Source organism: Pan paniscus, chromosome 1 (genome assembly GCF_029289425.2).
Source record: "Pan paniscus chromosome 1, NHGRI_mPanPan1-v2.0_pri, whole genome shotgun sequence".
Taxonomy (NCBI): domain Eukaryota; kingdom Metazoa; phylum Chordata; class Mammalia; order Primates; family Hominidae; genus Pan; species Pan paniscus.
In genome coordinates this window covers 140476318-140493420 of record NC_073249.2, presented here as the reverse complement: position 1 = coordinate 140493420, position 17103 = coordinate 140476318, and the positions used below count along the sequence as shown (strand labels likewise).

The following is a 17103-nucleotide window of genomic DNA, read 5'->3' as shown; positions in this document are numbered from 1 at the left end:
TTAAACTTGTACCTTCTCTCAGGGGAAAAGTGAGACAGCTAGTGCTTACACACACAGAAACACAAATCCTACATTATAATATTGGAGCTTGATATGATGAAAGTACTAGAGTGAATCTGAGCAGCTCAGAGTGAACTGTATCAGACTCTTCTTATTGAACCTCCTCAGATTTGCTTGGTTCCATCTGTCTACCGGGCACTCAGTCATTTGCTCCACCTCAGTCACTATCCACTCCTTGCAGGTCCAAGCAGTTCCACTGCCTGAGGTCAAGCTGCCACCTCTTGTAACCCCTGGCTCCTCACATACCACAAGGCATGGGGGTCTCTCTTTCTAAGCGACTGCCGAAAGGGCTGGATGACACAGCCAGGAAGTCTGGGGGGAGATGATCACCTGTAGAAGATGAGAAGGAGCCAAACGCTTTTCCTTCCTCTCTCCAAAGGGCTGCTCCAAGGCGTGGTTTCTTTGCACAGCCCCTTAGGAGACAACCCACACAGGAAGGCAAGGGCGCCTGTGGGCTGGCCTGCTGGGTGTCTCCATTGCAGGGCTTAGTAATGCTCCTCCTTTAGTTGCTTCCCAGCCTTCCCTGACTCATTTCCCCATTCCCTCATTCTCACTGCTCTGGGATTAAACTCTCAAACCCTTAGCACATATGCCTGCCTTAGGCTCTGTTTTTTAGGGAACCCAGGCAAAGACACATACATTTGGGGTCTGAGATATCTTGGAATCTACATTTTTAAATTTTGTATGAATAATAAATGTATATGTATTTTGATATAAAAGCATATTTTGGATCATCTGGACAACCACATTAATTGAACATTTCCACTCTATTTCAATGTTTCCCTTTTAACTGCTTAAGATTATGCTAGATATAAAGGGTATTCAATTAGGAAAAGAGGAAGTCAAATTGTCCCTGTTTGCAGATGACATGATTGTATATCTAGAAAACCCCATTGTCTCAGCCCAAAATCTCCTTAAGCTGATAAGCAACTTCAGCAAAGTCTCAGGATACAAAATCAATGTACAAAAATCACAAGCATTCTTATACACCAACAACAGACAAACAGAGAGCCAAATCATGAGTGAACTCCCATTCACAATTGCTTCAAAGAGAATAAAATACTTAGGAATCCAACTTACAAGGGACGTGAAGGACCTCTTCAAGGAGAACTACAAACCACTGCTCAAGGAAATAAAAGAGGATACAAAGAAATGGAAGAACATTCCATGCTCATGGGTAGGAAGAATCAATATCTTGAAAATGGCCATACTGCCCAAGGTAATTTACAGATTCAATGCCATCCCCATCAAGCTACCAATGCCTTTCTTCACAGAATTGGAAAAAACTACTTTAAAGTTCATATGGACAAGATGAAATTGATGCTTACCACCATCTGAAGACCAAATGAATTTATGAACGAAGAGATATTTCAAGTATTTCAATACAAGAAAATGGGGGGCTAATTTGAGGTTCCACCTGAGGTTTGGCAAATTGAAAGAATATATACAGCCACTGACAGCCCATAATTCATGTTCCTAGGGACATTTAGTTTCAGCAAAATAATTTAATGATGTTAATTGGAATTTTATTGACTGGTAGGAGCTATGCAATAGAGAAAGCAGAAATCTGATGAGGAACTTGGAGTATGCTTTGCAAAGTAAGATATACATTTTATCTTTACTCTCCATTATAAAATAGTCAATAATATCTACATCACTTGCTAATGCTTTTGGTACAAATGGATGTGGAATATAATTGAATATTTTCTTGTTTAAGGGGAGCATGAAGAGGTGTTGAGGTTATGTCAAGGTAAACAAAACCACCATTGTGGTAAAGACCACCATGAGGGATAACTGAATATATGGCTTACAAAATGTTTACTGAATATGCAGAACAGTCTGGATTTTCCTGGGCAGGAGGGGGTTGGGGGCTTTGCGTGGGTTGGTGTCCATGGCTTGGTAAACATTTCCAAGAAGTAAACAAACCTATCAGCGGCCAAGCTGCTTGTCACCTGTGAGTGCTTCCAAGGAACCGGATGTGGGCTCCCCCACCCTTACCCCAGCATCTGGCACAGCTGAAGGCAAATGGAAATATTTACAAGTACGCAATTTGAGACTAAGATATTGTTATCATTCTCCTATTGAAGACAAGAGCAATAGTAAAACACATCAGGTCAGGGGGTTAAAGACCTGTGATAAACCACTTCTGATAAGTTGGAAACGTGTGTCTATATTTTCATATCTGTATATATATAATGGTAAAGAAAGACACCCTCGTAACCCGCATTTTCCAAAGAGAGAAATCACAGGGAGATGTACAGCAATGGGGCCATTTAAGAGTTCCGTGTTCATCTTGATTCTTCACCTTCTAGAAGGGGCCCTGAGTAATTCACTCATTCAGCTGAACAACAATGGCTATGAAGGCATTGTCGTTGCAATCGACCCCAGTGTGCCAGAAGATGAAACACTCATTCAACAAATAAAGGTAAGTTCATAGTAATTATCCATACTTTTTAAAAAATAGCATAATGTTGTGATAGAGAGAACATGAGTGCCCTATTCCAGCTGCACGACACTGGCATGTATTTTTATGTCTAAGTCTCAGTTTCTTCATCTGTAAAATGGAAATAATAACAAGTTAACCATTAGGATTCTTGTGTCAGATAAGATAATGAATGCAATGCACATAACTCAGAGTGATACATTGTTGGCAACTGATAAATGATAAATTGATATGTACTGCTGTGGATTATGTCACTGAAAATTATTTAGTTCTATAGTAAGGAAGAGTCAGCTACATTTGACAGATATTGTGAGATGCACAGATCCTTTGCCTGATTTTACCCTTGGCACGAGTCAGACTCTCCTTTTATTCTCCTAATTGGAACCCCCTTCCCTGTGATCCTAAAAGGAGCCCCAGATGCAAATCTCTGATGTAAGAACAACCCTGACCCTCTGATGGGAGAAAACCTTGCATTTTATCAGTCCCAATTCAAGGGATCCTTTCAGAGATTTCTTGCTACCTCTTATGTAGCAGAAGGGAAAGGAAGAAGACTTCCTGTCCTGGCAGGGGTATCTATACCATTGAAGAAGGTCTTGTACAACAACAAACAGCTAAAACTAAGAGGGAAATGCCTTATAAAAGACCGCCCTGGAATCTGGCTGTAACACATCCAGAGGCAGTGCTGTACTAGTAACAGTATTAGTCTGTAAAATGGGAATAATAATAATAAATATCTCCCTTATCAGATTTTGTGAGGATCAAAGTTTAAAATGCATGCATATAAAGGGAAGCTGGGTGGAGTATGTAAGAATACGGTGCAATACTTTGCATGTCTTCTGTTCATCTAAATTTATCTCAGAACTTTAAAAAATAACTTTAAAAATGCATGCCTAGTGCCTGGTACATAGTAAGAGCTCAATAAATGGTGGATATAGTCATTGGCTCTCTCTAGATGGAAAATTAATAGAACAAGGGCCCAGAGGGATTTCCCCAGAGATCCACTGCTCTAAGCAGAGGCAAATATAGAAAGATAATGTTTGGAAAGAAAACCATCTCTACAGTGTGTGGTTAGAGAATTGCAGCAGTAGGGGATAGGGAACAGAGTGGAGGGTGTCACTCACCATAAAGCTTACCTACTCAACCCAAAGAGGATCAGGCTGTCTGCGGTAAAAGGGAGATTCAGACCTCTTGAATCTCTCAATCATCTAAAACGTTGAGTGAGTTTTTGATTGTTTCTAAATTTGGAAGTGGCATCAGCAAACATGTGACCAGTGTGTTTCAGTCTCTGGCTAGACAGTGGGGTTCAGCAATATGCCAGAAGGAGAATGTAGATGCCGTATTCATCTTCAGTGACCGTGGTAATTTGTATCTACAGTATATAGTGACTAGAGCTTTCAAAGTGCTTCCACTTCATTGTCCTTGGAGGTTTTCCTCCCGAGATACGTACTTCTCACTACAATTATTAAATTGTCTTTCCAGTATGGATCCTAAAGTTGGGGGTGAGATAAGTTGGCTTCCATCATTTCCTTCTCTGTAACAAGAACACGTTAGTGAATAGAATGCTCAGAGTCCCTAACTCCTTCCTATTTGATGTTCCAGATCTGCAGAGTTGAGGGACCTCGTTGAGGGCTTGGCCACCTTTCCCAACCATTCCTCCCTCTACTCCAACAACCTTCTTGCTGATGAGAGACTCTCCCCTGGTGCCCCTGTGGGGACAGAAGCCCCTAACTCAGCTTTTAAAATATTTGCTTCAGCAGGACAGTCCCCACATTTCCCCACCTACAAGAGCAGTTAATGGCTCTGCACCACTTCCATCCACTGCATTCTTGCTAATATTAGCAGGGGGAGTACACGTCACAAGATGAGGAAGGGAGAGTCAGAGAGAAACTCTCTCTTCCCCCGTCAAATATACATACACACACACCACACGCACAAGCTTGTGTGCACACACACACGCCCATGCACACACGCAGACATACACGCACACACGCACGTCAGAAGGTACACAGTAGGGTTATTTTGGAGTCTCTGCAATGCTCAGCACCCCAGGCACTGTGCCTGTCTTGGCAGTTCTATACCACTTTGCCATTTACTAAACCCACTTTATTTATCCATTTGTTTGTTTATTCATTCAACAAATATTTACAGAGCATCTAAATTATTTCAGGTACTAGAAGTCCAGTGGTCAATATACTGTCCCTGTCCTGAAGGAATTTCTAGCCCATTCTATAAACTGTCACCCCCAACCTTCTCTCAGCCTAAGAGTCTAAGTGTGTATTAGGATATGAGGTCATTTTCTGAAAATCTGAAACAGATGCCAAAACAAAGATCCCTTATTATTGTTTCTATTACAATGTGGAAGACAGAGCATTTCATGCTATTTATTCTTCCTGGGAGACATTGGATATTCACATTTCACCAGTCAAATGGTAAAATAATACTCTAATATATGAAGTTTTATACCTACTTTTCAAGTTTTTGGTGATCTTGGCTCATTTTTTAATTTTATTTTTTAAAGTGACATAATATTAAACTCTCCTAGTGAGTGTTAAAAATCTGGGAGTTTTAGAAGGAGAAAATGTATATCATTAAGAACACTTAAAAAAATAGAGGCAACCATTATTATCACTATTTGAAAGGGAGAAACTGAGGCTCAGAGAGGTAAGATAAGTTCTTCAAGTTTACCCCTTAGGAAGAGGCACAGCAGGACATACCCGTGCACTAACACCCAAGTGCTGCTTCCCCATAAAATGATGAAGCATTTCTGCTCCTAACACGACCCCCACTAGGCAATGGAGTCTAGTCACTCTGGCCTGTTCCCACAAGGACTTTGCTCCTGCAATGACCCCTTTTTCTTTTACATTTTTGTTTGTTTTTTCATTAGCATAGAAATATTTTATAATAGTTCCCATTAAAACAAAACTGTCTTGTCCTGAAGTCCACTTTCAGCTGCTGCCTATTTCTCCATTCCCCTTTAGTTCACAGAAAAACTTCTGAACCTGTTGTTGTCTGTATTTACTGTCTCCACGGCCTCACCTCCCACTTTCTTGAAACCACTCTTACGGAGCTGCTGTATTTATTCCGTTACTAGGGCTCACCATGCTGCCAAGTCCAGTGATGAGTTCTTAGTCCTCATATGAAGTGATGGCTCAGCAGTGCTTGACACCGATGATCGCGCCCTCCTCCCTGTAGCACTCTCATCCCACAGCTCCTCATTTCCTCTGCAGGCACTGACTGCCCTTCCGAGGCCCCTGTATTGGCTCATCCTCTTTCTACCTCTGAATGCTGGGGTCCCCCACATTCCCTGGGCTCAGTCTTCAGCCTCTTCTTTCCTCTGTCTGTGCTCACTTTCCAAGCAAATGGTTTTCAGTCCTAACAGATACACTGCCCCCTTTCTGTAACAGTATCTTCTATCACTCTCCCAACTCTCTCGTCATAACATATCACAGGGAATCTGCAGACACATTTATAATTTAACGCTGCAGCTATTTCATTTTAGAGAAGTAAAATTAGGTGTAATTTGAAAATATATAATTATGCTATTTTCTTACATCTCTTAGTACCACACTGCACAAAAAATAAATACTTCTATCAGCACTTGGCAAAGTTTAAAAAAAAGAAAAATGAATAAATAAATAAATAATACCACAACACTTAGTATTACATTTAATTTGACTTAGTATATAATCCCAAATTATTACAAGAGTCAGCAGGTGTTAAAATCACATTCACTTTTTCTCTTCATTACTACTTGCTGTGAGACCTTGAGAATTATACTAAGTCTCAGTTTCACCCTCAAAGATCTGTGGATTCTCAAAGAAGCAAGTGAAACGCATAGCTAATATTTTATACTTGCTTGTGCGAAGTAAACACTGTTCCTAGCACATCACATGTTTCACTTTGTTCCTCACCACAACCTTATCAGCCAGTCACTATAATATAATATTCCATTTTGTTAATGGGAAAACTGAGGCTCAGAATTAGAAATTGCCGAATGTCCCACAAAAAGTGGCGCAGCCAGGATTAGAGTCTGTCTCCAGAGTCTGCATTGTTACTGATTACTCGGTGACACAGCATATTTGGTAAATGCTCTCAAAGCTTAGCTATTATTATTAAAAGGTATTTCTATATTTCTTCTTCCCATCTTAACAAATAACAAGTTTTTGAAAATGTGAAATCCAGATGTGAATTTGAATGACTGATAATTTAATTTATTTTCAGTCAATTGTTACGTATGTTTTCTTTTTCTTCCCAGGACATGGTGACCCAGGCATCTCTGTATCTGTTTGAAGCTACAGGAAAACGATTTTATTTCAAAAATGTTGCCATTTTGATTCCTGAAACATGGAAGACAAAGGCTGACTATGTGAGACCAAAACTTGAGACCTACAAAAATGTGAGAATATCAAGTTCTTCTTTAAAATTCCACTTTCTCCTGTAACCAAGATTTTTTAAAATCAAAATATTCTAGAATCAAATGTGATTGTTTGAAACTTACTCCAGTACGAATATGGTTAATTCATTTGCTGAAACTTTGTGATGATAAAAACTTTTTCTTAAATTTCAGGCTGATGTTCTGGTTGCTGAGTCTACTCCTCCAGGTAATCATGAACCCTACACTGAGCAGATGGGCAACTGTGGAGAGAAGGGTGAAAGGATCCACCTCACTCCTGATTTCATTGCAGGAAAAAAGTTAGCTGAATATGGACCACAAGGTATGAAATATTCTACCATACTTCTCATACAATTTAACTATTTTATGTTCAAAGTGTATCAACACTAGCATTATCTTTGTGAGTAAGCATGTGTAAGCCAAACAATTAGAGATAAAACATCATAGCATTTTTCACTTAAAATAGAACATGCATTTCACTTAGAATTTCCAGCATTTCTCAGCTATGAATTTAATTTACTTTAGATACATGTATAAATACGGTATTTTGAATTCTCGTAAATTATTATTATAGCATCATACTATAACTGTAAAAGAATTTAATTTGTATTAAGTTTCTATGGATATGTAAGGAGACAACTGAATTAAATCTTCTACCTGCAATTCATACAATAGCCACCAGATGGCGTATAAGTGCAGTGCTCTCAGACGTGCATTCAAATTATATATGAATCTTGTTAAAATGTGGATTCTCCTTTAGGAGGCCGAGGCGGGTGGATCACGAGGTCAGGAGATCAAGACCATCCTGGCTAACACAGTGAAACCCCTTCTCTACTAAAAATACAAAAAATTAGCCGGGCGTGGTGGCGGACGCCTGTAGTCCCAGCTATTTGGGAGGCTGAGGCAGGAGAATGGCGTGAACCCGGGAGGCGGAGGTTGTAGTGAGCCAAGATCGCGCTACTGCACTCCAGCCTGGGCGACAGAGCGAGACTCCGTATCAAAAAAAAAAAAAGTGGATTCTCATTCATTAGGTGTGGGATGGGACTCAAGAATCTGCATTTTTAACAAGCTCACAGGAGATGTTGATTCTACCGGTCTGTGGATCACAATTTGAGTAGCAGACAGAATACCTTTGCAATTCATCTCTCAAAAACATGTAACTAAAGAAAAAACTCCAATGATAAATAAACTTTATCATTTGTATATGAGGCACATATAACAATTATTGGAGGAAATATTAAACAAGTAATGACATATATATAAAATGTACTTTCCAAGAATCAAATGTGACTCTTTACTAAATAACTAGCATTAGATTTCTTTACCTCAAAAAAGATTTGGATCCCCTAGAACCAGCTTGATTTTTTTTAACATATAAGGCACAGAAAACAAGCAAACAAAAGAACGCTATCCAAGCCCCACCCCCAAACACACTAGAGCACTTAAAGACCTGGTCAAAAGGATGTGTCAAGCGTACCTCTTTGTTGTTCTACAACACATTTCACCTCCATAACAGGAACAGAACATTCTCAATGTATGACTCAACAAATAAGTGTTGAATTGATTGACCTGACTGCCCCATCCCACTCCTGAGCCCACTCCAGCCATCATGATCATATATAAAACCATTCCTTAATAGTGTCTCCTTTCTGTATTGCGACTCCACTCCAACTCTCTCACAATCATCTTTAAAGAGACCACCAATACCTACAGAATAAAGTCCCAATCCTTAGTGTGGGATACTGAGTTTCCACAGAATGCCCCACCTCACATAACCCTCCAAATTCAGCCTTCCTTGGAATTTACATTCCAGAAAAACTGAGCTGTACATAAGTCATTCACTCAAGTTTAACAAATATCACTGAATGCCTGCTAAGTTCTAGACACTATGTGCCCAGATATGACAGTGAAGAAGTCATATTGTCTGTCCTCATGGAGACAATTTTCTACTGTGGGAGACTGGCAAGTAAGTAGCAATGACTGTTTATCATTGTAAGTGCCCAATGGGAGATGGTGAAATGCAAACGCGGAGTACTGGGCCTAGGATGAGGATTTCAGGGCAGGCTTCTAGGCACACAGAAGCTTGATTTTCAAAGAAGAATAAGAGTTATCCAGACAAAGATGGGAAGGAAGTATTCCAAGCTAAGGAAACATAGGTAAAAAAAGACCAGAGTTGAACAAGAGCATGATATGACCTAGGAAAAAAAGGAGTTCAGGAATTCATCCTAATTCTAGAGTTTGGGAAGTGAGTGGAGAACAGCAAGAAATAAGGCTGCAGAGAAGAGCAGGCCTGAGGCATCAGGGACCTTGTACACCATGTTGAGAAGTTGGACTTACCCTGAAGGATGGAGACATGGAGGCCAATCTGGTGACTATTGCAGCAATTCAGGAGTAAGTGGCAATGGGCCTGGAAAGGTTAAAATGAATAAAAAAGACAGAGATGGAGTAAGCAGACCTTGAGGTCTGATGGGATAGGAGCCATGAGGGAGGAGAATTGGTTGAGGATGCTGCCCTGGCTGCTGTAGGAATGCCTGGGCTCCCATAGCCACCTTTGCTGACCTCTGTCATCATACCTGTACCACCAGGCATTTTAGCTTCTAATCACACATGCCCTCCACTACACCGGGAGCTATGTGAGGATAGGGCAGCTGTTTCTCTGTGTCTAAATAACGGCTTGGCACTTACTAGGTGCCTGATTAACGTTTGATAAGCCAAAATAAGTATTTATATTTTAAGAAAATGTACAGTTATATTAGATCTAAAGAAATCAAGTCTTTAATTTAAAAAATTAACACAGCAAAGCATAAATATTCCAAACATTGCTTTCTTCCAGTGTGAGAAGGTAATTTTGCCATTCTTATTGTAATAAGTTTTTTAAAATACTTTCTCACAGGTAGGGCATTTGTCCATGAGTGGGCTCATCTACGATGGGGAGTATTTGACGAGTACAATAACGATGAGAAATTCTACTTATCCAATGGAAGAATCCAAGCAGTAAGGTATGTATATTTTGATTTAACTTGTTCCAAACTATTTTAAATTGCAACCTTTTTTTCTTGAATTGATTACTTTAAAAAATGTGTGTCCTGGCTTATTTTCTAATTCAAATTCATTCTTAGTGCCTTCTTTTTCAGATTTCCACAAAACTACCATTTTGCTTACTTTACAAATGCTTCAGTTAATTGAATTCTTCACTCTGCAGCTAGAAGTCATTTGCCTTCTTTTTTTTTTGTTAACTGTACCAACTATAAAAAATCTACAGTTGCTGTGTTTAGGGTCTCCATCATCCCATACCACCAGCATCAGTGACATAAGCGGAGCTAATGAGGCTCTTCAGTGCCTTCAGGGCAGAATAATAATATCTTCTTTTTTTTTTTTTTTTTTTTGAGAAAGGGTCTTACTCTGTCACCCAGGCTGGAGCGCAGTGATGCAATCACAGCTCACTCCAGCCTCAGCCTCCCGGGCTCAAGCAATCCTCCCACCTCAGCCCCCTGAGTAGCCAGGACTACGGGCACACATTACCACATCAGACTAATTTTTATATTTTCTGTAGAGATGGAGTCTCACCATGTTGCCAGGCTGATCTTAAGTTTTCGTACAGGCAGGGTGTCCTTATGTTGCCCAGGCTGGTGTTGAACTCCTGGACTCAAGAGATCCTCCCACTTCGACCTGTCAAAGTGCTGGGACTACCTCTGACATCCTGGTGGCGTGAGCCACCATGCCCGGCCCAGAATGGTATCTGTGTGGACTCTGTCAGTATGAATGGGCTTGGGAGGGACTGTGAAACTTATCTGAAAAACAATCCGAATATCAAAGCAAAACAGAAACTCCTCCCAGTTTGAATTAAACCTTGCGCGATGTCAGTAGAAATCAAGCACAACACTTGGAAAGAACGCTTGGCTGCCATGAATTTATGGGCTAATTCTTGCAGCCAGCAGTCTCAGTGCACAAAAACTGCTTTAGTGCAAACAGAAGTGATAGGGAACTTCCTAATTTATTTTAAAGAGTTAGTATAACTCAGATACTAACACCTGACAAATGGAATGAAAAAATTCTGTAGCTACAGGCTCTCTAAAAAGATAGAGGCAAATATTTCAAATAAAAGGATAGTAAATTACATCTGGCAAAATTAAGGGAAAAACAAACATATTAAAGCCAAGTAAGAATGTCTTCCAGAAATCCAAAAATGTTGTAATAGTAAGTAATGAATATAGTATATGAAGAAAAGAAGAAAATAAATGATTGTTCCAATAGATTCTCAAAAGAAACTTGATAAAAACGCACACTTATTCCTGCATTTAAAAACAACACCATCTTTTTAAGTAGAAGTTGGTACAACACCCTCTCCATGTCTGCTTCCGGTCTTGCTTGCCTGATGGCCCTTTAAGGAGATGCACTCGGCTTTGATTCCTAACTGTCTTGACCTAGTACAATTTTTTCAAAAGGGGCTCAGAACAGAGTTTTGGCTTCCATTTCTCCCACAGGACAATTACTGCTCTTTACTTTTCTCTTTCTTTATAACAGTCAGACTCTGTACACTTGGCCCATTTCCATTATATTATGCCTCATTGTTGGATCTCTTCAGGCATAAAGAGACATCAAGTGGGCCGGGCATGGTGGCTCACATCTGTAATCCCAGTACTTTGGGAGGCCGAGGCAGGATCACCTGAGGTCAGGAGTTCAAGACCAGCCTGGCCAACATGGAAAACTCCATCTCTACTAAAAATACAAAAAAATTGGCCGTGTGTGATGGCACACACCTATAATCCCAGCTACTCAGGAGGCTGAGGCAGGAGAATTGCTTGAACCCGGGAGGCGGAGGTTGCAGTGAGCCGAGATCACACCACTGCACTCCAGCCTAGGCAACAGAGCAAGACTCCATCCCCCCCGCAAAAAAAGAGAGAGAGAGAGACATCAAGTGCACTGCTGCCTCCTAGAGCCATGCACAGCCTTCCTGATGCCTTCGGCCTGTACACTCTGCACTACATGGACCACAGCACAGAGGGGCTTCTCTGATGCAATCATACGTTGCTTTGACTTTTCAAACCCAGTGGGCACCATTCCAAACCTGATATCTCTTTCCCAGTTCTCTTTCCTAAGCTTCCAGCCAGTTAGACACCATATATTGCCTTGGCAGAAAGGGTGATTAGTAGTATTTCCTTCTAGAGATATTCTAGAAATGAGTACATATATACAACACATTTTTCTTTCCACAGATGAGACATGATCGCCATGTCCTCTTTAAAACTTTTAATTTCAATATATTAATAATATGTATTGCTCATTATCTTCCAAATTTTAAAATTATTTTTAAGGCTTAGAAGCAATCACACAAATAACAGCACTGCCCAGGACAGGAGGTTACTTCATTCATATGATACAGAACATCTGTTCAAAGCCAACAATCTACCTCATATTTAATAGGGAAACACTAGAGACACTGCCAGGACTAAGAATAGCCACTATTATCACAATTATTCAATCTTGCTTAGGAAATTGTGGCCAATGTAATAAAACTGGGGATGTAAAAAGATGGAAAGGATGAGAGAAAATCATTGTTATGCAGATGATCTGTGATCCACTTAGAAAACACAAGGAAATAAATTGAAATTAAAATTGACAAGGGAAGCCAATAAGGTGACCAAATACAAAATAAATATTCAAATTACTTTTCCATATATTAGCAATAACCAGTTCAAAAATATAATAGAACAATACTTCAAGACAGCAATGAAAGGTATAATAAAAGTAGAAACAACGCTAAGAAATGTGGAAGATGTATTTAAAGAAAACTATAAAATCCTTCTCAAGGGGTTAAAAGAAAACGAAGGTAAATTGGGAAACATTCAATTCATGGAAGATATAAACTCAAACAAAATTCATATATAGGGTTTATGAAACGCTAATCAAAAGTACATCAATTTTTACCTCATTAAAAAAATCCAAGAGTTCGTTGAGTAGATAGTAGCTAAGATCATTTTGGGAACAAGAAAGTAATAAAGGGAATTCTTACTTTTCAAATTTTAAATATGCTATAAAACTACATTAATTAAAACAATGTGAGCCAGGGCACAGTGGCTCACGTCTGTAATCCCAGCACTTTAGGAGGCCGAGGCAGGCAGATCACAAGGTCAGGAGATCGAGACCATCCTGGCAAACACAGTGAAACCCTGTCTCTACTAAAAATACAAAAAATTAGCCAGGCATGGTGGCGGGTGCCTGTAGTCCCAGCTACTTGGGAGGCTGAGGCAGGAGAATGGCATGAACCCGGGAGGCGGAGCTTGCAGTGAGCCGAGATCATGCCACTGCACTCCAGCCTGGGTAACAAAGTGAGACTCCATCTCAAAAAACAAACAAACAAACAAACAAACAAACAAACAAACAAACAATGTGGGCAGACATTACACATATGATAATTTAGTTATTATAGGTAGAATTACAAGTCTGTGAAGAAAGATAGGATTTCTTGAGATAGACAATTTCTTAACTGTGTGGGGAAAAAATTAACAGACTCTTTTCCAATTGGATGGACTCTTTAAAGATAAAAAGCAAAATGATAATGAAAACTAGAAGAATGTTAATAAGTATCAAATCCCTAGATAACAAAACTCTTTCAATGCATTCAATCATTGAAAAATATAACTAAGAGAATAATAAATGTGGCTACATATAAATTAAAAATTTTGTTGCACACAAACCAAACATAAACTAAATAAAAAGGAAAAAACAGAAAAAGATATTTGCAAAAACAAAAAAGAAAGCCTTTAGAAGCTTAGTATTGTAGCACATAAAGAGCTTTTGAAAAATCAGTAAAACAGTAACATCCAAATAGAAAAATAGACAAAGGAGAAGAATAGATAATTTACAAAAGAAGAAATTAAAATGCCCAGGAGTTTGAGACCAGCCTGGGCAACATGGTGAAACCCCTTCTCTACAAAAAATACAAAAATTGGCCTGGCATGGTGGCACATGCCTGTGGTCCCAGCTACTTGAGAGGCTGAGGTGGAAGGATCACCTGAGCCTGGGGGTGAGGTTGAAGCTGCAGTGAGCCATGATCACACCACTGCATTCTAGCCTGGGCAACAAGAGTGAGACCCTGTCTCAAGAAAAAGAAAATTAAAGAAATGAAATAAAAATGTCCAATAATAAAAATGTTCATACTTACTAGTAATGAGAGATGTAAATTTGATAGGGATGAGATTCATTTATTGTCTAGTAAGTTATTGTCAGCAGGATGAAAGCTCTCACAGATGGTTGTTAGAGGCATAAATTCATGCAACTTTTCTGGAAAGCAATTTGGGTGACACATATCAAATTTAAAAAAGTCTTGATCCTGTGATTTCATGTTTAAAAATGCATTGTAAGGAAATGATAGAGCAGCTGTATCAACGGGCTTTAAAATGTTCAAACTTTTGGATATAGTAATTACTCAGGGAATCAATCACAGGGCAAACTTGGAAATACAGTCAAAATTGGATATGAAATTTTGTTTATTCATTGATGTTTTATTTTAGTACTGACAAATTGGGAGGGGAAACTAAGTTCAACAAGTTAGTCTGAATACATATGATAGTATTAAAAGATATAAAATTATTAAGATCACATTTTGAATTTTTTTTTCTTTTTTTTTGGAGACAGTCCCAATTGTGTCTCCCAGGCTGGAGTGCAGTGGCACGATCTCAGCTCACTGCAACCTCTGCCTCTCAGTTTCAAGCAATTCTCGTGCCTTAGCTTCCCGTGTAGCTGGGATTACAGGTGCGCAACACCATGCCCAGCTAATTTTCATTGTATTTCTGGTAGAGTTGGGTTTCGCCATGTTGCCCAGGCTGGTCTCAAATTTCTGGCCTCAAGCAATCCACCCGCCTCAGCCTCCCAAAGTGCTGGGATTACAGGTGTGAGTCACCACACACAGCCACATTTTGAAAAATATTAAATAATAATATTAAAAAATTAAATTTGCTAAGTTTTTTTTAAAGCAGGAAACAAAGCTATCTGTGCAGTGAATGTTATGTTGATATATACAAAGTGAAAAATGCTTCAACATGGTAACAGTAGCTCATTTCTGATGGTGAGACATGTTTTTTTCTTTTCTTCATGCTTTTTGCCATTTTCCAAATTTTCTATACCGGTCATGCATGGTTATATACTTAAAAAATACAATTAAACAATAAGATGTAGGGGGAAGCATTCCAACTATAATAGCAACAAAAGTCATAAATACCTAGTACATGGAAACATTTAAAATACCTATGAACATACCAGAACTCTACAAAAACCATGTGAAATAAACTAATCAGAAAACAAACAAACAAGAAATGTCCGCAAATCTTTTGTGGGAAATAAAAGAGGGCTCTTGACCTTCTAGGGATGAAGGGAATAGATTCAAAGGTGCCCGAGGACTTAGTCTGTATTAATGCTAACAACAGCCCTAAGCCAGACTTGGCTTTTCTGCTGCATAGAAATACATTCTGATACCATTTTTGCAATCCCCTCAGATACTTTCTGGCAAACAGAAATGACTCTGATGATGATTTAACAATTTTGCTATGATGGGATGTCCTTGTTTCTTGGATCATGAGAGGAAAATCACAGAAAGGCAATCTGTCAGAAACTGAGCATAGACTCTGACCCTTTGAAATGACAACATCACCTAAACATCTAACCTTCCTATATTTTCAGATGTTCAGCAGGTATTACTGGTACAAATGTAGTAAAGAAGTGTCAGGGAGGCAGCTGTTACACCAAAAGATGCACATTCAATAAAGTAACAGGACTCTATGAAAAAGGATGTGAGTTTGTACTCCAATCCCGCCAGACAGAGAAGGCTTCTATAATGTTTGCACAACATGTTGATTCTGTAAGTACCTTGTTCTCACCCCTTCCCCCAGATTCTTATGAATTTAGTGAAGCTTTTACTCCAAGTGCTCCAAGGGAGAATCAAAGTTTAGAGAAATCATCAGTGAGCAGTGGATTATCTCTGGGACAAGCTGGGTGTGCAAGTCAAGGATAAAGTCCTGTCTTCCTTCCCCTCACCCTCCTCGTGTCCACGCTTTCTTCTCCATCATCTCCCTCCCACTAGTTTTTAGTTCAAGTGCTTAGGATTACTTTAAATACTCACAAAGGCATACAAGCACACACATTCTTACTTAAATAAGGACTTAACCCAGGGGGATTAGGCAGTTCCTTTTATTAGTTAATAAAGACATGATCAGTAGGCTCTTGATTTAACTTTCAGAGAGCTCTTTTCAGACTGCATGTTTGCTTTTGGTTGTTAACTGAAATTTTCTATCTTTTTAAGAGTGTTGGTTACATTAGGGAGTTTACACATAGTTTAAATAGCTTTAAATAGTTTTAAAATTCTTAATTTTTTTAATGAATAACTGGTCATAAAATGAACTTGGCCAGTTATTGATATTACTGCTAAATATATAAATCAGAAATTTTGCGCAAAATGAGATTGAAGGCATCAGTTAACTGACTTCAGTGGGAAGTCTCTCCTATCTTCCGGTCTCATATAAAATTACATTTTCCTTTTGGAATAGAGGGTGCAATAAATTGCAAGAGTCTGTTCAACAGGAATAGAGCATAAGTTTTTAAAATGTGATGCACCATGGCTCACCAGGCCCGTCGTCCTTCAATTTGGCATTGCAGTCCATTCCCAGGCCTATTCAGAAACTTCCAGGAGAAGGCCCAGATTATATATTTTAAATTAGCCACAGAGTTAAATCTGATGCCTAGTCAGGTGTGGAAGCCTCTGCCTGGGGTTTACACAAACGTTTTTCAGGTCTTCTTCCTAAAAAGTATCCATATTGATAATATAAAAACATTACCGAAACACATGACCTGAAAAATGCACATAAAGAGAAAAATGTTGTACAACTAATGATTACTTTCTAAATTAATAGGATCCCAGATATTAGGATTTGTAATTGAATGATAATATTGTAAAGTCACTAGAGGAGGAATCATGTTACTTTTCTTTTGTATACTATGCCTTAAAAAAAAAAAATCCCCCACATGCGAGAGATATAAATACTAGCAAGTGTTATATGACATAAGAAAGGGAAAGGAACCATCATTTATTGGCTGTGTTAGTATTGACCTTAGTGCATATATTCTCATTTATTCCCTGCATAATAACTATCACTATTTTGTAGATTTAATAATTCAGGTGCAGAGAGGTTAAAATTACTCAAAAAATAACAAA

The 17103-nt window shown here is 39.0% G+C and overlaps 1 protein-coding gene across 1 annotated transcript in view; it reads left to right on the top strand.

Annotated features, from left to right (window-relative positions):
- Positions 1 to 2278: 2278 nt before the first annotated feature.
- CLCA1 (chloride channel accessory 1) overlaps positions 2279 to 17103 on the top strand; it is a 31689-nt gene continuing 16864 nt past the window's right edge. The window contains exons 1-5 of the mRNA XM_003805301.6: positions 2279 to 2485; positions 6759 to 6899; positions 7071 to 7218; positions 9790 to 9895; positions 15576 to 15753. Coding sequence (XP_003805349.4) covers positions 2324 to 2485; positions 6759 to 6899; positions 7071 to 7218; positions 9790 to 9895; positions 15576 to 15753 — 735 coding nt within the window. The 5' untranslated portion in view covers positions 2279 to 2323. The remainder of the gene's footprint in view (positions 2486 to 6758; positions 6900 to 7070; positions 7219 to 9789; positions 9896 to 15575; positions 15754 to 17103) is intronic.